The 20999-nt window shown below is 41.3% G+C and overlaps 1 protein-coding gene across 1 annotated transcript; it reads right to left on the reverse strand.

Annotated features, from left to right (window-relative positions):
- Positions 1–251: 251 nt before the first annotated feature.
- Positions 252–20980, reverse strand: LOC311056680 (nectin 1a-like). Its single transcript, XM_084073487.1, has 10 exons — positions 20815–20980; positions 6694–6803; positions 5416–5674; positions 5162–5279; positions 4128–4309; positions 3703–3820; positions 3163–3314; positions 2847–2985; positions 2442–2505; positions 252–703 (listed from the first exon to the last, which is right to left on the reverse strand). Exons 1-10 carry the CDS (start codon positions 20867–20869, stop codon positions 371–373), a joined length of 1530 nt encoding a protein of 509 aa, XP_083929613.1. The 5' UTR covers positions 20870–20980; the 3' UTR covers positions 252–370.
- Positions 20981–20999: the final 19 nt, after the last annotated feature.

The raw sequence follows: 20999 nt of genomic DNA on the forward strand, positions 1-20999 counted from the left end.
GGAGCGGGGGGGGGGGGGGGGCACATCCAGGCATTACTTTTTTTCACCAAACTCTGACCTTGTGGTAAAAGTCAAGCATTGAAGTAGAGCAGTGGTTCTCAAAGTTGCATTCAGGGACCCTCACGGTTCCTTGAGGGGGTTCCCAATGAACCCTTACAGGTCTGTAACTCTGAAAGTGTACAAGTGGAACCAAATGGACATGTATGGGTCCATTTGGTTCCATTTGTACACTCTCAGAGTTATGGGGGTCCTTGAAATAAATAAAAATGTTTGAGAACCACTGAAGTAGAGGCAGCTCATCTTGTGATTACTGGTAAGGACTGAGTTTGTAGTTGTACTTGAGGGGTTCAGAGGAGGGGAGCATGTCACTTCAGACATACTGTTCTTTGGGAAAAGTGTATGGGGCTACTCCTGGTGGGGGAGAGGACAAGCCCTGAATGGATGGGTATTTGAAGATGGCAGTGGTGGTGGTGTTGGTGGGCAAGAAGTTGTTTATAGATTTGGGCAGGGCGGGGGAGGTGATGTTGGGACTGGTGGGGCCAGTGATGGCGTGTGAGGAGTTATAGGGATGCTGAGGTAGAAATGAGAGAGGGGGACTGATGGGAGGGGAGAAGGGCTCTGGGTAATCCTCCTTGTTACAGGCCAGTCTGTAGCTGACGTAGTCAGCCGTGTTGGGAAGCTCCTCATAGAACTTTCCAGAATACTGTGAATGGGTGGAGAAAAAGGCACGTCAGGATGTGTGGAACACAACAAGCATATATACTGACTGTACACACATAGAACATACAACACTCAACATACATGGTTACCTGCATACAGTGCATGCAGACAGACAGATCTAATCTGTAAATGTGCATGCTCTGCTCTGTCACAACTTGCCAGGTTACATGCACCAGCCGCATGCTGTTTATGGAAGCTACTTAGACATGCAATTTCTACTAAACACGCTGCCTGCCTGTAAACCACAGTCGGCTCAACAGTGGAAGAGTACACAGGATGTATCCATTTCAAAAAGAAAAAAAATAATTACCTGAAATGATTGAATGATTGAATAATTAAATATAGAAGGTCCTATCTGCAACGGTGTTGTCAATGGTGTTGTCAATCAGTTGTATAGTCAATCATTTTTGCCAATTTTTATTTCAACCATGGCCTTAAGTTATAGACAGCTTTAAGAACAAGCACAAATACATTGAAGCCCATGGCACAGTGGCGTGGCCATTCAAGCCTTATGGCACATGCTTAACAACACTGATAGATTTAGGGGCCTAACAATGCCTATTTGCACAGGCACCACTGCAGTTGGTCCATGGCCACGGCTTGCTGGCCGGCACCGTGGTAAAAAATACTACCAACTTGTATTAAATTGTATTAATTCAATTGTAACATAATTCAATCACTTCATGATTTTTTATATGTTGGGTGAATAAAGGTATATGAAAAGGAAAACATGTTCAATATTAGATTTATATACATGAATATATACATACAAATACAATATTCAGTATGTGCAGTATAATCCCTGCAATATTATCCCTGCTATCTTTCTAATTGTTCTGTGCAATATTATGATACATGTACATGACTTACACTGTAAGGTCCTACCATGTCATCCCAGAAAATACATATACACAATACTGTACAGTGCTTATAATGCTCACACCTGGTCTGACCCAATATTCCTTATATTACATTTCTTTACTTCTACACTTATTTTTTTATATCTTACTCATACTATTTAAATACTTATCTCGCTGTATATAATTATGCTTTGACTGAGAGAAATGCAACAAGTACAATTATTTACATGCGAAAATACATACAAATAAACAGATTCTGATTCTGACAATTTTGACGGATCCAGGGACAAAACAGCTCACTTATAAGAATTGCCAAATGAAAGAGAACGGTGACGTTTAAAGCTGCACTACGTGCAATTCTTTTTATCAGTCTAAATAATATAAGGGATGCTCAGCCCATTGCCCCAATTATAATGCTGTACATTTACAGTAACACACTGAATTTCAGTGGTCTAGTAGTGGCGTATAAAAACAGTTACCCCTGCTGCCACATGGGGCCACCAGAGTGAAAACTCCAGTGCGCTTTGAAGGGATAGTTCACCCAAAAAATTACTTGTTTTCTATCAATTACACACCCCATGAAGCCTTGAATTCATGAGATTTTTTTGTTTTTGTCGCATTCCTAAGCCAATAATTTGATGACCGGTGGAAAGATGCTAATGTCGCCGCTGGTCATCAAATTATTGGCTTAGGAATGCGACAAAAAACAATTCAAGTCTCCATGGGGTGTGTAATTGATTTTAAAAAATGTCATTTTGGGGGTTAACTATCCGTTTAAGCAATATATTTCACATTTTGAATATTTCATTGTCTTTAATGTCTTATATTGGTTTCTAAATCTTAATCTATATAAAACAGCACCTGAATATCATCCCCCGGCTTCTTCCTTACAGGCTGCGAAGGTTTTCGTGATGGCGAGTCTTTACTGAAAAAAAGGAAAAGAAAATCAACATAAGAAATGTAAGAATATAAGGTTCATAAAATGACACTTAGTTTGCTTTCATTACAACCTAGTAAATGAATAATGTAGCACTATCAATAAAGTACCTACACAGACCCCCACATATAATGCAACTTGTCATGGTAGGACATACACTTAAGACAATAAACTATAATTAGACAACAAATAAGAGAATGCATGATTATACATATTGCTACTACTGTATATAAACACTTATTTAAAGAGTTAAACAAATAAAGGAATTCCAGGAAAAAAGAGCATGTCAGATAAAGGTAAAGAGATACTGTAACATAATATGTACATACGAGTTTTCATCTTTCTTCATGTTACTCCTTATCTTGAGAATTAGAATCGTAATGGTGATTCCCAGTAGTGCGCCAGCAGCCAATAACAAGGCAATCACACCGATGAGATCACCTGTTGCTACCTGGGGTAAAGGCTTTTCTAAATAAGAAAAAGAAAGTCTCAATGAAAAATACAAACAATTTATTAATAATTTGGCACTTTTCATGAATCACAATTTTGCTGGGATTTTATCGAAAGCTCAACATTTGTGCGCATGAACCTTTCATAAATTAAGTTTCAGGACTAGTTTCCAAGGCCGCCCGTGTTGTCCCTTACCTATCACGCTGATCGCCACAGAGGCCGATCGCGTCCCGATGCTGTTGGTTGCATCGCACACATAAGTTCCTTCCAGGTCATTGGTCACGGGTCCTTTGAAGATCAGGAGGTTGTCTTTGATCTCCACGTTGCTCGGTATGCTGCCGTTTACCCTGAGGAAAGCAGAGAGGATATCACATACCTGCCCACTTTCTGCTTTCACATAAAGCTGAAATCCATAACATTTTTGTGTGAATATAAAGTTATGTTGACCAATCTGTATTTGGCAGGGTACGTTAATGCAATATTAATACCACAACCGCGGTATTTGTAGTTGGTCTACCCGCTCTTCTATTGAGAAGTATATATCCTGTAGTCGGGTACAAGTCCAACCATTACTGGTCGACAATTGGTATTGCATGAAGCTCAAAACGCAATATACTGTATGTTCTGCTTTCTGGCTTTCTGCATTGGTTCAGCAGTACCAGTTTTGACAGTTTAAGGTTGAATTCACTAGTACATTCACACATACTGTAAACATACACAAACAGCTGTACTCACACTCTCCATTGATAGAGGGAGATAGCTGGGTTGGCATCAGCTTCGCAACTCAGCTGGACGTTGTCTCTGTTCAGGTACCAGTTTCCATCAAACCCCTCCACTGACACTTCCGGCTCATCTGGGGCACACACACGTTTATATTACCATACTTTAAGCACATCTGCATTTTAGCACAGCGTTATGGTAGCCGAAAATAGCTGACACAACGCGTGGCAGCGAGGCGCGTTGTGAGATTGTGGATTTATTCTATTCGTAATGACCCGTTGGAATTCATAGAATTCAAATTCCAAATAAAATCCTTCTGAAGGCTATTATTATAACGAAAGATTCAGGAACAATCACAGATAAACAGAATAAGAGAACGGAAAAAGAATCCTCAAACCAAAAGAAACAAACAATGAAAGGACGTAGCAAATATGTCTCACATTGGATATCAAGGGTGACTCTGTCTGTGAATTCCTCATCGTTGTATGTGGTGACACAGGTGAGGACTTCCTGGTGTGTCTCTCTGCTGGGCACCAGGATGTAGTCACTCTGCACGGTGAACGTCCCGTCCGGGTTACTGGACTCCTGGGTCACGGCTTCACCTTCCACCCTGGTATCCCACCTGGTCATCCAAACCAAACGGTCACAAAGGGTTTTTTTCCCAGGTATATTAGCTCAGTATGAGGTCGGATTAGTTTACCAGTTAACCGCAATACAAAATCTAAGTTTTGAAAATAGCCTATCAACAAGTTCACAACATGTCACAGTGCTCCTTTGTGAGCTTATAGATCGGCTATTTCCCCCCCAAAAAAAACATCTGCCTACAATGACATGAAAAATTGGGATGCCAGGGTTAAAGCAGTTAAAGGAGTAGTTCACCCAAACAATTACTTATTTTATATCAATTATACTCCCCATGAAGCCTTGAATTCATGAAGATGTTTTATGTTTTTGTCGCATTCCTGAATAATTTGATGACCGGGTCATCGGTCAGTAGGAGACTCTGTAGGAGACTTTTACTCTGTAAAATACTCCGCCGTCATCAAATTCTTTGCTTAGGAATGCGCCAAAAACTAAAAAATCTCCATGAATTCAAGGCTTCATGGGGTGTGTAATTGATAGAAAATAAGTCCTTTTTTGGGTGAACTACCTAATTGTAAAATGAATGAATAGGAAAATTATTTGTTTTGATGTGCTCACTTAGAGTATAACACTTAGGAACCACCTAAGATAGAACACACTCATACACAGACACAGACAGGCACACAGACGGTGCATTTTAACAGCGGGCGACTCTCGTCCAAAAGATAAAGAAAATCCATCTTTCATCGCCCCCCCGCCCACTTCGCCCGATCGCCGGCTCTCATAGACTTTCTTTATCTTTTGGACGATGTCGCCCGCGATCGCCCGAGAGTCGCCCGCTGTTAAAACGCACCGTTACACGCACACAAGCACACACCCACTCATATCTCACCTGATGGCGCAAGCTGGTTTCCCATTAGAACACGTACAAGTGGCCACTGGTGTTTTCAGGTTGGTCGACCGAGCCACTAGCGTGGGTGTGGACAGACTCATCTTCGTGGTAGGGCGAGCTGAACAGCAACATTATAAAAGTGGAAATGTTTAAAATAAAACAACAAAAACTAAATAAAAACAATGATAGGTTAAATTTGTACATGAATATGGTCTGTATTTCACTTAAATCAGAGTCAAAGCTACAAGTCTTACTGTTGATAGTGAGGTTCACTGTGTTCTCTCGGTTCCCGGCAGGGAATGTGGTGTATTCACAGATATACATGGCCTCGTCAGAGAGGCGGAGTGAGGAGATGGTGATGGTGGTGTCCACCAGCACTGGAGTTCGCCGACGCACCGCCCCACTTTTAAAGACGACGCGGTCCTGGTAGGGCGGGGCCACAGACACCCCGAGAGAGGGGTTGGCGATCGCTACGTTCTGCTTAATACCGTTGACCAGTTTCTGCCATGTCACCTGGGATGAGATGAGATGAGATCATTAAGTGCGGCAAAGTAGCCCTGGCTGTGTGCCTAATATCGCCCTTGGCCACGGGGGTGGGATTACGCTTTGAGTGAGGGGTAAATACTTGGTTTCCCAATGGGAAACCAAGTATTTACTGGGTTGGAAGATGGTTACCTGGGCTGTAGTCAGGATTTTATTCAGAAATACTGAGGAGGTCATAGGCCATGTATGTCCAAAGCTGTAGTCATGGCCTAACATTTGACAGCCATTGATTAGTTTTTCTTCATACTATATTATATTAAACCATTATACAGTATTAAGCCCAGTGATGGAAACAATCTGCAGTTGTCACTCGCAAAAGTTACAAAATTAAATTGAAATAAATAGCCTAATTGAATTTTTATTTAAAAGACAAAGAATTATGTACAAAAGTATAAAGAATAATGTTCATTTAATTACACATTCATCATGTATATGTATACATATCCAAAAGGAAATTGAGGATAATTCTTACAACGTAACGCAACTGCTGTCATTGCAGGAAAATAACTGTTAATATGAAAATGTAGTTTGTAATTTGTCTGCAGCTGAGCCTGAGGTCTTCTCTCTCCAGCCAGCAGTGCTAGCTTAGGGTTCGCTCATACTTCTCCCAAAATAGTGACATTGAAACGTCAGTCACCCTTGCTAGCACCTTAAAATGTAGATTCCTCTGTGTGTGGGTGTGCTTGTGCGTGCTTGCACATCTTGTAAAGCAATGTCCTCCCTGACTCCTGGTGAATACATGTGAGAACTGTGGTCTATGTGCAAGTGAAGTACCGATATGCATGTATGTGCAAGAGAAGTATATATGTATGTGCAAGTTGCCTATTCAATTCTGGCCTAAACGGCTTCTCATAGTGGTCCAGTTTTCTCAAAGATCTACGAAGTAAATAAATGATCGTGGCATATTTAAGTTGGAAATAGGAAAATGGAAAATAACTGACATATAGTGTGCGTGCGTGCGTGTGAGTTGTGTCCAGGAGGAGGACTACCTGTGAGATTTTTACTGGTGGGACGCTGTTGACAAACTGACAGCGGAGATCCACTTTCGACCCTACAAGCGCCGATTTCTCATCATCCGTTTCAACAGACTGGCCATTCACTATTAGGGACAGAAACACAGGGGTTAAATAATTGTACACACAGACACACAGAGCGAAGTAAGCACACACAGCAGACAAAGACACACACACACACACACACACACACACACACACACACACACACACACACGGCCATTAACAGCATATTTAATGAATAATACATTGTTTTATAATGTGTTATGATTATTGTTATAAAGATTTTTTTCAGAAGAGATTTTGTAATTATAATTATGAGTGTTATAAGCAGATTATAATGCACTACCTATGTTTATAATGCCTTACATGGGCTTCATAGAAAGTGTTATGATAACTGCTGCCCCTTCCCCCAACAGTGTGATGAAAGGTCACAGATTAGAGGAAGGTATAAATAGGTGTGATCTGGCTGGCACACTGACTTAGTGGTCACCAGCGGAGTCTATCCCTCATCACACTAACTTAATTGTACACCACTCACGTGTGTGTGTGTGTGTGTGTGTGTGTGTGTGTGTGTGTGTGTGTGTGTGTGTGTGTGTGTGTGTGTGTGTGTGTGTGTGTGTGTGGTGTGTGTGTGTGTGTGTGTGTGTGTGTGTGTGTGTGTGTGTTGTGTGTGTGTGTGTGTGTGTGCGCGTGTCGGTGTGCATTTTTGGGTTAGTTGGACATGCGGGGTGCGTGCGTGTGCATGTGTGTGAGAATGAGGTCAACTATTGTTCTACACCGTTTTGTTCAAATCAACTTCATTGTCTCTGGACTGGCATCTACACTAATAACTCACATCAACAAACAAAACATTCCTGGATCCTCATTGACTGAAATCGTTCAACCTTTTCCTCAAGATCTGGTACATAATAACACTTGTGTTTTCATTGATAAAAGTTACATTCATATCGGGAAAAAAATGTATAATGATGCTTTCATATAGTTCATGTAATTCCTTAACTTCATAAGATGATCTTATAAGCTCCTTTCTTGTCACAAGAGACCAGACCCACTTTATTCCTCGCTCTGACAAGACAATAATGTTGGTCAAGAGAATGCCCTGTCACTCCTGTTAGCTTGGGAAGTTGATCTTTTTAAAAGAGAACAGACAGCCCCCCACCCCCCCGTACCCCATCCCTCTGCAATGTTTCTTTACTTTCCCATAGAATGGAGGTGTCATTCGCTAGCCTGGGACCAGACGAATCTGCCAGTACAACAAAAAAAAAGCCCAGTCATTCGCTGCTTTTTCTCCTTTATACATATAGTGTTTTGTATTTGCTGATGACATGTATTATTGATATTTTTACGCTATGTTGATTAATTGAATACATAGGACCACAATGGAAACAAGTTCCCAGAACTTTTCGCCTGAATGTCTGACTGTACCACTTTCTGTTTACATTTCTGAAAGTTCTACAGTATTCAATCAATCAGTCAATGCTAAGACAGCCAGTATGAAATGTAAGATAAGAGACAGATAGGGTAGGTGGGAGAAATGAGAGGACAGGATTCATCCCTATGCCAGCCTTGGTGTGTGTGTGTGTGTGTGTGTGTGTGTGTGTGTGTGTGTGTGTGTGTGTGTGTGTGTGTGTGTGTGTGTGTGTGTGTGTGTGTGTGTGTGTGTGTGTGTGTGTGTGTGTGTGTGTGTGTGTGTGTGTGTGTGTGTGTGTGTGTGTGTGTGTGTGTGTGTGTGTGTGTTACTACTTTAGATAGCCTAGATGGAAGTTACATGTATGTTGTTTACTTGACTGATATATTTAGGTATTGTGTGTAGATAGATGCCAGGTTTGATGTCTACATGTTATCCTGGTTATTTTGTACTGTGTGATCTACCACCATTGTAGTTAATAATGTGAATGTCCTCGAGTCAAGGGTACAGCTTCCCAGTAGCATCTACTATAGGACTAATAATAGTCCAGGACTGACGTCTGTCCTACAATATACTGTATATCTCACATTGTCTTGACCTCAGAGACACTGACCCCTAATAACCATACCCAGGTTTGTTTTGTTTTTCAGCTTTGTCAAATTAATGATGAGTATATATTGCCAACTCACTGAACTTGATAACAATAAACCAACAAAAGGAGTAACCATAAAACAGGACTTTGAAGAGGATCGTCCTCCTTCAGGAAGAGATATGTGAAGTTTCACAGGAGTAGCACATTAAAATTGTATGTGCTGAAACTTCACTCGTTGAGAAATATTCAAGGTCAAACAAACAGTGATCAGAGAGATCTCTCTGTTCTTTAGTGCATTCAAGTTGTCAAGGATGGTCTGCCTATTACTTCTCATACGAAAAATGAACCAAAAACCTTGACTTGTGTGACGTGTGATTTCCTGACCAAAGAATAAACACTGCATGTTCTTTGGTGTTTCTACAGTCCTTAGACCCATAGAGCCTCCTCAACAGTGTGGAAAAAATAAAAGTATACATGCACTGTATATAATGAGATGTTTCAAAATAGTCTCATTCACAATCTTTCCCTGCCACTGCTCTGCCCCTGTCCACTAGTCCTAGTATTGTGTATCAAAGCGTACAGTGAACCATGTTAATGTATGAGACTGTATTATATTACTACAGAGAGGGCAGATGTGATATGTCTAATCACTTGTACAAAACATTGCACAATGCACAGTCAGGTTCCTGACTATACATGTGGATTGTGTAGACAGGAGCCTAAATTACTGTGAACCTACAATACTGTCAGACAAAGCTTAAGTCAAAGGTTGAGTGTTTTTGCTTCTTTTGCCCCTAAACTGACTTACTTAATATGAATTCCACATAAAGCACCCACATGTGGGTCACATGGTCTCAAAATCACCAGTATTTCCAGGGTTAAGTTTTTCAGGTCATCAGCTTGACATGTTGTATTCTGTCAGTCAATAATAAAGCTTTTTGCAAATCAATAAAACTAACATCATTGACAACGTTTCAGCATAGCCATATTGCTGTGACCTCAAATATAACTAGAAAAAGTGCTCCTCGGAGCACAGGTCTCCGCCAGGTCAGGTAGGTTATTGTGGCCTCCTGGTGGCGCTATAATAGGCCAATGTGAAAAGGGTGGCATTTCTTCTTTGGCCTTGCACGGCAATCGGACACTGCATTCATGATTTGAGGCATTTTGTTCAAAAGATGTGTTTTGCTAAATTAGACCTGCTGGTGGCGCTATAACGGGCCAATGTTAAAAGAGTGGTATTTGCTCCTCAACATGGTGTGAATGTGTGTGCAAAGTTTGACCGCAATCGGACACTGCGTTCATGATTTGCGGCATTTTGTTCAAAACAAGCCACTACTGCAAACTTTAGATGTCAATCTTAGCCAATCAGGATGGAATATGAAAAATCAAACACATCCGTCTTGATCACATGACTATAGAGATCATCTGTACCGATGTGCGTGAAATTTTGATAAAATCGGAAGGAGTAATATAAAAAAAACATATTTACATATGTCGGCCTCTTGGTGGCGCTATAAAGGGCAGATGTGAAAAATGCAGGGCAAAAGTTTTTCCTTGACCTCTAAGGAGTGCGCTTACAAAGTTTTACACAGATCGGTGCAGTTATAGGTAAAAACACAAATCGGCCTGTTATAGCGCCACCATGAGGCTGATTTGAAAAATGTCAAGTTGCAATTCGTCCTCGGCATAGTGGAAATATGCGTGCAAAATTTCAAGGAAATTGCATGCTGTGTTGATGATTTGAGGCATTTTGTTCAAAACGGAGTACTCCTGCAAACTTTGGAAGCCATTTTTAGCCAATCAGAATGGAATATGAAAAATCTGAAATACCCGTTTCGTGTAATGACTATAGAGATATTGTGTACCGATTTGCAGGATTTTTGGACAAAATCTGTAGGAGTACTGTCAAAAGATATGTTTTGCACAAATCGGCCTCCTGGTGGCGCTATAAAAGGCCCATGTGAAAAATTTGGGGCAGAGGTTCTGCTGTGGCATCCAGGGAGTGTGTGTGCACAGTTTCACGGCGAGCAAGCCAACGGTGGCGGAGATTAGCTGTACACAGACAGATCGAATGACGGACGGACACACGGACGGACGGACGGACGGACAGGGGGTAAAACATACTCTCTCGCCATGCCTTTCGGCCTGGCGGAGACAACCAGTGTATTACTATGAAACATTGACATCTGAATACTGTACAAAGGTCCCAGTGTGAGTTATGGGGAGCTTAGCTCCTCCGCTTAAAACATAAGCTCACCTGAAAGCAGTGTTTGCTACATTAAATGTAGCAAACACTGCTTTCAGGTGAGCTTATCTGCTAAATACTACTAGGAAAGCGGAGCCACATTTTTTGGCTCCGCTTTCCTAGTAGTATTTAGCAGATATGGTGATTATCAAACCTTTTGCACTCACTCACAACAAGACCTCATTGCATAATGAGGTAGTGCAAGCGTTTGAATATTTCCGTTTGCCTCGAATGATGTTTGCTTGGCCATAGCCAAGCAAACATCATGGGAGATGATATGGTCCCATGTTGCTGTTATTGCTGATATTTTACATAATCAGAAGATGATAATCTGAGGTGGTACAATGAGTCAGTAGTGAAAAGTCCACATAGAATGTCAGTGGCTGTTGCCCTGATATTGTTTATACCAGCAAAAGCACTCTGTACATTCTTTAATTAAAACGTATTAAGCTTTAATACGTTAGATGTATATGTCCTTCCTGGGATTCCAACCCAGGTCTCCTGTGCGGGAGACAATATTTTCTACCAATGAGCTAAGCTCACTTGGGCACAGGAGATATTGCGCTTTGAGCTTCAGGCAATACCACCTGTCAATCAGTAGTGCCTGAAGGTTCCTCCTACACAGGTTCTAAATGTCTCAATAGAAGAGCTGGGAGACCATCTCCAACCACTGCAACTGTAATTAGCATACAAGCTTGCTGGTTGTTATGTTTAATGCCAGTTATTTCATTCAGTATGTATGTAGGACAATGACAAGCAGGATATCTCAACTCTTAATGCATTGAACAGACTTCCTCCACGGTCACCAAAGCCTATTCTTCATGTGCTGGATGCCTCAGGAAGAGCTTGAGGGATATCTTGGTTCAACATGAATCTTATACAATAGATGGGTGTATGGATGGAGACAGGGTATTAACCTACTTTCATATATTGACATTGCCTTTTCTTTTGATACCTCTATCAAAAGGAGAACTTCATTAGAAATGAATGAATGTGGTTTAGTTTTGTTCTTGTTGTCATCTACAAATGCACTTACACACAAAAGCATGCCAAAAAAGTATATTTTCCTGTCACATTAACCATCTGTACAACTAAACGTAAGAACCCTGTCATGCTTCTATCGCCAGTGTTGTGACAAGATGTAATGAGATGAATCCATGTACAGTCTTTGCCTTGCTGTTACTGTAATACACTTTATGGCTTGAAACTGAGCCAAAATGTTCCCCATAATACTATGCCCACTATTACTGTCTGCAAGCCTGTGTGATGGCTGTGTGTGTGTGTGTGTGTGTGTGTGTGTGTGTGTGTGTGTGTGTGTGTGTGTGTGTGTGTGTGTGTGTGTGTGTGTGTGTGTGTGTGTGTGTGTGTGTGTGTGCGTGCGTGCATGCATGCGGGCACGCGTGCGTACGTGTGTGCGTCACTGACTGTATGATGTGTGTGGGGTATTATTGTATGCATGTGGGAGGTCTTGAAGGTCACACACATCTGCACTTAGGATATTAAATTCTGAGAAACATTATACTTTACTAGTTGGTGACTGGTGTCTGTACATACAGTATGTGACCTGCTCCTACAAATGGATGTCACAAAAACATATTTTGAATTCTGTGTACCATTACAGAAGGGGTCGCTTAGCTTTGTGTTGAAATATGTATATACTTTCGAATATTCTGAAAATTTACTTTTTACACTTCTAGCACAGTTAAACTATCACTCCAGATTTAGCTGGTTAGTACAATACACTAACTATCACCAGAGTTAATATTTTCATGAGATTATTGTGATTATTGCATGTTTGTGTGTGCGTCTATGTGTATCTGTCTTCAGCTAATCTCACAAACTACGATCAGCATCATATTTGTTGTGCACACTGGAAGATTTGTCTCCATACAGTCATAATGATGTAATGACAGTCCTTTATCAGATCAGATAAAGAGTAGAGGCGTGCACAGCTCACAATGCCTTAAACCAGGTCGGGTGCACAGTTGAGACAAGTTGCAAAACAAAAAACGGATATCAGCGTTCACAGATCCATCCATCCATCCAAACAAACATATTTCAGCTCTAAGCCATCATCAGCATGATCGCAACAACAGAAATGGCATTTTATAGGGCCCGACGAGGACCAGACGCCCTTTTCCCATTACCCTTCAGCTTTTAATATACACACACAACCTCAAAACATTGTGATCACATGCCACAGATAGACTGAAGGATGGAGGGAGGTAGGGCATGTCTCCTGACAGATTTGCGTTCTGCATGCGTCTTTTTCTATAGTACATTTTTATGCGGTCCAAAGTATGCACAGTTTCAGTTGATAAACTTGTTAGGTTGCTACTGTCAATTCTAAGTGTTTCTCTGCTGGCAGAATCACGATCAGAAACACTTTATTGCCAAGTGTGAGATTCATACAAGGGGACTGCTTTGTCACTCAGCTACAGACAACTCCTGTTCAACAGGACATTGCAGAACACACATTCAGAAAAACAATTCATTGTATTAACTTGGATTGGTATTCACATTTACACAGGTAAACGGCAGAAAGGACGCACACCTAATGAGATCCAGGCTATGGAACGTACACAACCGGTCAAAGAAATAGCCAACGTTTGACACATTGTCAGGGTGACAGGGTGACCAAAATGTTGCTGCGATAATAAATGTCACTGTAATTATGAGGAGGAGTGTGCAGCTATTTTTTCTTTTACTAATTACACATACACATACACACAGGCACACACACACACACACACACACACACACACACACACACACACACACACACACACAAAGAAAACAAACATAACACAAACAATGCATGACCTGAGCTACCAATCACTTTCTCAACTGGGCCAGCTATAGCTTATACAATCACTATAATTGGAGTGCTTGAGAAATTATAAATGGTACATACTTCACATGCATGTCCAAGTAACACAAATATGCACACCGGCACACCGGCACACACACACACACACACACACGCACACGCGCGCGCGTGCGCACGCACAGTCGCACACACACAAACACAGACTTCAACTGCACACTGCAGCTGAGCTCATTATTGGCTTTAGGTGAGGAACAGACAAGACTCCCTGACAGTGATACCTGTACGACCCACGACTATATGCACACAAGCATCCAAACACGCATGCACAAATACACACATGTGCTGTGTCTGTCTATGCCCCATATATCTCTGACCCCACTCTTACCTTCCTCCTCGCAGAGGAGTGCATTCATCACATATTCTGCTATTGTCAAATAGTCTGGGAAATGACCTCACTGGCACAGATGTCTCTCAGACGACAACAACAACCCCATAAACAGTCCATGGGAAAACGTTAGAACAGTAGTGGCATTGTTTCACACCTCCTCTTGCAGGATGTGTGACATGACAGTATAGTAAGAGCACAGCAGGATCCTGAGATGCACTTGGGCAAATCATAACAGCTTTGACAGCCACTATTTGTTATCCGTCAAGGACGTCCTCCATCTTCTCTCGTCTCATTTGAAATCTTACAATGACATTCTACTGACTACCTCACCACTCACTTCCTTATCTTGTACTTACAGCTGGAGTTCATCAGAGAGTCAATGGAAGGGACACAGAAGTGGAGGTACGGTATTGAATCTGTCAGTGGTGCAAAATCAGACATATACACAGTTACTGTGTATATTTGTGATTGTGCACCACTGACAGATTCAATACTGTGTCACAGTAAACTCCTGGGTGCTTTGTTTAACTCAGAGTGTACAAATGGGCCTCTCACTCTTAAATGAACACTCAGGATTTAACTGTGTACTGCATATTCTTAGACTAGGGGGAAGTGTCTGTCAGTGGTGGACAAACATACAGTCAGCACAATGAAAACAAAGGCACTGAAATATGAATACATGACCTCAGTCGGAAGGATCAAAACATTTTAGTAAACAGGAACAAAATGAGTAAAACATGTTGACAATTTTTGCTATTTACATTTTTTGACATTTAACTAACTTACCCAGAGTGCATTGAAATGAGCGATCAGATGGGTGTTCATGTGTCTGGCTCAAGGACATTTTGACATGGCACATGGATGTTCACTCCCATATTGGCAGTCCTGTAAATGGGAAGCCCTGAAGCCCCAAGGAGGAGAGTGGCTGACTGACATCACTACACATTAACGTAGAAGCCAATAACTGTGGCCATGTGGTCATGCATACATAATCATTTGTATGCTATAAAGATACAGACTGAAGTGATATTTGATTGTCCATCATAGCAAAAATATATTTTAGAGTAAAGATATTTTGAGATGTCAGAGTATCTAAATATCTCAAATACATTTCCAGGGTCCAAAATATTTGTACATATTCCGTAGTTTTTAATTTTTAAATATATAAGGCCAATGCCCATTGGGAACAATGCCTATTTGAAATGATGCCCATTCGGAATGATGCCCATTGAGAACGCAAGCCCCTCCGGTAATGCAATACCCATTGTACCTGTTGCACCCGTGGTACATGTTGTCAGAGTAATTAGTGCAGTACCCATTATCATAGTATTACCTGGAGGCCAGTTTATGACGTCAGTACTATGATGTTGATGACATCAGGGATCATTTGGGCATAAAAGGGACACAGACAGACAGACACAGAGATCTCCATAATTATACGGGCATAAGAGGAACTCGGACAGACAGACAGACAGACAGACAGACAGACAGATAGATATAGAGATGTTTAGATTATCAGTTCTGGACAACCGCCTGTCTGTGTCCTTTTATACCCATATTGGAGATCCCAGCCACTGATCAACCATACATGGAGATTTACGGATTCATTGATATTTTTGGGAGAACCGTAGCTCCGTCTGACTTCACATCAGGCACTGCACTCCCTTGGGTCCTCAATCGATCAGTCTGACGTTCTCAAGATACGCAAAGTCATAGTGTCGGGGGATTTGTCAGAGTACCCGTTGTCCCTGTCTGTCCTTTTTGTGTCCATATATGGAGATCTCTGTATCTGTCTGTCTATCTGTGTCCCTTTTATGCCCATATATGGAGATCTCTGTATCTGTCAGTCCTTGTCCCTTCTATGCCCATATATACAGTAGAGATCCCTGATGTCAGTATATGTCAGTATATGCCCACATATTGGCATGCCCATATATGGGCATATCAGTTGGATCTGCGGTTCTGGACAACATCTAAGCCTATATATGGACATATTGGTCGGATCGGCGTTGCCAGGGTTATTGCAAGTCCATATATGGCCATATTTGTTCAGACACACTCATGCATGTCTGTTTTTGTGCATAATCCAGCCACAGCTTGACTTTATAATATAAAGTCAAGCTGTGGCTGGATTATGCACAAAAAGGATATCAACGACATTGACATCTACTATAATGTACTATATTATAGTAGATTTTATATAGTAGATTAGTTACTTTATTTTATGAATTACTATATTTATATTTCCTGTAGTATGTAGGGCTCTAAGGATGTCAATGTCGTTTAGTTTGTTGGTTGGTCCGTCCAGCACTTTGATCCCAAAGGAGACTGCTACAATAAGTCAAAGTTGGCTCTGGGTCATTTATAATGGGACAGTCTGAGTAGCTGTCATGGGGCAGGAATTTCATGGAGGCCATGAGGGCCATGGCCGCTATGCAAGGTCAATTTGGCCTTATCTCTTCAAAACATTATATGCCATGATACCACAGTGGCTTTGATAACCTGCCCGCATTTCCTCAGCAGATTGCACCCTTTTCTCCTCTGCCCTTTTCCCGTCAATATAATCTTTTGTCTTTTGTTGAAATTCTGAATTCTTATTGGACCACATCAAGTGAGATGCTGCACACACATACTGTAACCAGTGGTGGATTATATTTAGAGCCTGGTAGCCTACAGTATGTACAGTACCGCTTAAAAACATGAAATAGTTTGACATAGTTTGACACAAATACCGAGTTACCGACCAACCAGGAGAATTAAATGAACTCATCCTACATGTGTTTGCAAAGACGTGATTGAGTGAACTTCTGTCCATCATTGATGAAGACCTCCTCATCAAGTGAAGTCATATGGCTGTACTCCTGCAGATTATCAAAGCCAAGAAGCAGTGGCAAAATGATGGGCAGCTACCAGCTGGCATCACCAAAAGGAGGCCAAACATTCACCATATGGTCCAAGGAACCCCAAAACCATACACTGTACTGTAACTTTCCCTGACTCTCCCTCCCTATCTTCAAACAAGGGCCAAGTGCCCTGGAATTTGGCCTTTGTGCCCTCAAAACATTAACGACACCAAAGGCCAAGTGGCCTTGCCCCTTACAGTGATGGAATTCCAGGCCTGGCAGGCCTTTTAAGTGACTTAAAATAGTCTGACATACGAGTATGTCTGAAACAGTCATTTAAATGACAACAGTAATTAGGCCTGTCACAATTATTACATAATCGCCTAATCACAATTATTTGCAATATTTTGCATAATCTTCATAATCATTTCCATGTTGAAAGATTCATACATTTTCAATTATGTTCAGAAGAATTGTTGAAATAGCAGATCTACAAGCTCAAGTTGTGAGCTTGTGGATCAGCAATTTCAACTATTTTATTTATTTTGTCATATCTGCCATGTGCAATTTTTGTTTACGAAGCCTAAAGGTCAAACAGCAATGTAATTTTTATTTATATGTTCCAATGTTCAATGCCAAAAACACGATTAAATCGTTAATCGTCGTTGATCGTCAACAGTAATCTGTAATGTTCCCACATTGATCCCACACTGAATAGTGTCTCTCTCTACCTGTTCCTGTATAGGAATAGGTCTAGTGACACTGTCGTTCCAACTACAGACTTGGAAATGATTTATACTTTGTTGTACGATGGTGTTAAACATCAGAAACACATGATTTACAAGCTCGTAGATCTGCTATTTTCGGTGCGGGACACCTTCATAAGTAAGACAGAGTATAAATTAAGCACTAGGAATGTGGATCACTGGCTTCCTTCAAAACAGGCCTGAAAATCCATCTTCAGGAGACCAAAAGGTAAACTCACTTTTCCCATAGAAAGGTGATGGCATTCATTGCCGACATTTATTTTTCTTTCTTTTTTCCCTTTTTCTTCTTTCGACATAATAGTGTTCTGTTTTATATTTGTTGATAATATTGTATTTTGGTGTTATTTTTAAGCTATGTTGATTAATTGAATACATAGGACCACAATGGAAACAAGTCCCCAGGACTTTTTTGTGTCATCCTTTTAGCCCAAATGTCTGACTGTACCACATGATGTTTACATTTCTGTCTAATAAAGTATTCAATCAATCAATCAATCAATAAAAAGGACTAGAAGAGAGGGTTGGAAAGATGGAGGAAGAGTAGGAGAGAGACAAAGAGGCAGAGGAGAGAGAGAGAGAGAGAGAGAGAGAGAGAGAGAGAGAGATTGGAGAAGAGATTAACTTTTTAATCTTTAGACTATCAAATCTGTGATTGATCAGGGATTACCCACTGTGCTTGTCTCTGGCTGTGACACACATCCTCACACAAACATACAGACACACACATTCACCTATCTTGATCCATTTGCCTGAACTTATACAGTACATGTACATGTAAGCACAATACACAAACATTGCCAACACGCACACGTGCGTGCGTGCGTGCGTGCGTGATCTGGTGCGTGCGTGATCTGGTGCTGTTGGAAGCTGCATGTGAATACATAAGTGTATGAAGGCCACCTCCCTTATGCACCAGCCTTCTTAACCACTTAAACCTTGTCTAGACTTAGTAAACTGGACCTCAGTTGGCTCTGTACATGGACAGCTTTGTTCTGTGTATACCAAATCTCTTTCCCAAAAATAGCCAATCTCACAGGTCACAAGCCGTCGCAAGCTTGTAGAGGGACATGTTGTGAGCTTGTAGATCTGCTATTTTTGGCTGGTGTTCCCCCCAGAGTATGGATGGTTCAAGACAAGTGGTTAAGCCACTTCACCTCGTAATGTAATCTATTACATTACTCAATTATAAAGTCCCTGCCCCAAACACACAGCGCTATGTGAAACCAAAGCATCAGCATGGGGAAGGCAAAGGAACCGTCAGTGTACTTGGAGTGTTCGATATAGAATGTTGTTCTGTGTATCTGTATCTGTGTTTTGGGACAGGAACCCAAATGTGTGTGCAGCGGACAACAAAATAACATGATATTAATAACTAGACCAACTCTGGTATGGAGTGCTGCACAACAGACAGACAGACAGACAGACAGACAGACAGACAGACAGACAGACAGACAGACAGACAGACAGATAGAGATAGATAGATACTGTAGATGGGTGGGTGGGTGGGGTAGGTAGGTAGGTAGGTAGAGAGAGAGAGACACACACACACACACACACGCACGCACGCACGCACGCACGCACGCACGCACACACACACACACACACACACACACACACACACACACACACACACACACACACACACACACACACAGACACACGCGCGCCTATGCCTGTAGCACTCACATCACTTTGGTGGCACGCAGCGGTGAGCTAAGTGACAATGTGCTGGGACATGCACAGTGGCCTAGCGGCTGACAGCTGACGTGGTGGCAGTAATATTTCACTGAGGATGTCACACCATGCCAGGTCCCACTGCAGCACTAATCCCTCAACATAGCAATCCTTAAACACATGGCACCAGCTTAGACACAAACCCATTGCAAATACACTTGCATACACATACTGAACAAAGACACACACACACACACACACACACACACACACACACACACACACACACACACACACACACACACACACACACACACACACACACACACACGAAGGGACAAATTACTGGCTCAATTGGCAGCAGGGTTTTATCACTGGTAGAGTGAAAAAAGCAATCACAACACATGTCAGGACACATCCATATGCTATGACAATCCCTCTTATTATTGCAATAAGGCCCCCCCCCCCCCCCCCCCTCCATGAAAATGAGGGCCAAAGCTTAGTCTGATTACACCAGTTGCACCTGTTACGATCAGGCAAGGAGTTATGGTGTTCATTCAAAACCGCACAACTAAACTACAATGTTGGTTCTGCCAGCTGTGTGGTGGAAAGGCCACATCTCAGCATAGAGTGATTACACCAATGCACCTGTTACAATGTTACAACCAAGATAGTGTGGTTCTGTTAGGGGAGCTACTAACTGTTGGGTGTTAAAAGACAGCAGTCAGATAGACAGATCAAAATATAATGTTCCTTAGATATATATTGTATATGGGCCGTTCAGACATTGGGCCCAGACTGCAATGCCAAATGCAAGATTGATTGATAGATCTAGTATTTTTGATAAAAATAGCATCCCCACATCCCCTGCATCCATCAACCCATCTACATCTTGCATTTTCCTTTGACCATCAGATAACACTGTTACTTTATACTTCATGTTCTCCTTATCCTAACCCACTGGGGGAGAAACAGATGAGAAAAGTCCTATAAGAAAAAACCTATGACTTCTATGCAGAGTGTGTTGATCCAAATTATTTAAATTTCCTTAGAGCTCAAACTAAACTATCCATGATTATGATGATATTCTGTAGGCCTATGTAAGCTTTATAAAACAAATTACAGCCCAAACACAAAAGAATGGTAACCATTACTATAGGAATAAAAACGCAGAGTTTTCTAAAATGTGCTATTAAAACTAAAACGAAATTATTTAATGAAAACAAATCGATTTTAAAGGAAATAAAATACAATTGAATAAAATAACGGAGATAAAAGAAAAACTAATAATCGTTTAAATAGGGCTTCAAAATATAAGAACCAGAATAAAGTGGGTGGTATAGCTACCTTGAACAACAAAAGCTGTTATCAGGAATATCCAGAACGACGTTGTCCTCTCCATGGCCAAATCACCGCTGCCAGTTTCCCAGTGATGAAAAACCCAGCGTAAACTTTGAATATTTCACCTGCCTCCCTAAAAAAAAGTAACTCTTGCGTTAGTGTGTTGATTCCGTCAGAGCAGGTTAGCCTAC

The sequence above is a fragment of the Gymnoscopelus microlampas genome (genome assembly GCF_963454915.1).
Source record: "Gymnoscopelus microlampas genome assembly, chromosome: 12".
Lineage (NCBI taxonomy): Eukaryota > Metazoa > Chordata > Actinopteri > Myctophiformes > Myctophidae > Gymnoscopelus > Gymnoscopelus microlampas.

Excerpts from the sequence above, each read along its gene's own strand:
- LOC311056680 (XM_084073487.1), bottom strand. The coding sequence starts at position 20,869 with ATGGAGAGGACAACGTCGTTCTGGATATTCCTGATAACAGCTTTTGTT. Across the intron at positions 6,804-20,814 it reads AACAGCTTTTGTTGTTCAAG|TGAATGGCCAGTCTGTTGAA; the intron begins GTAGCTATACCA and ends TGTCCCTAATAG. Across the intron at positions 5,280-5,415 it reads AGTGAACCTCACTATCAACA|CTCGCCCTACCACGAAGATG; the intron begins GTAAGACTTGTA and ends GTTGCTGTTCAG.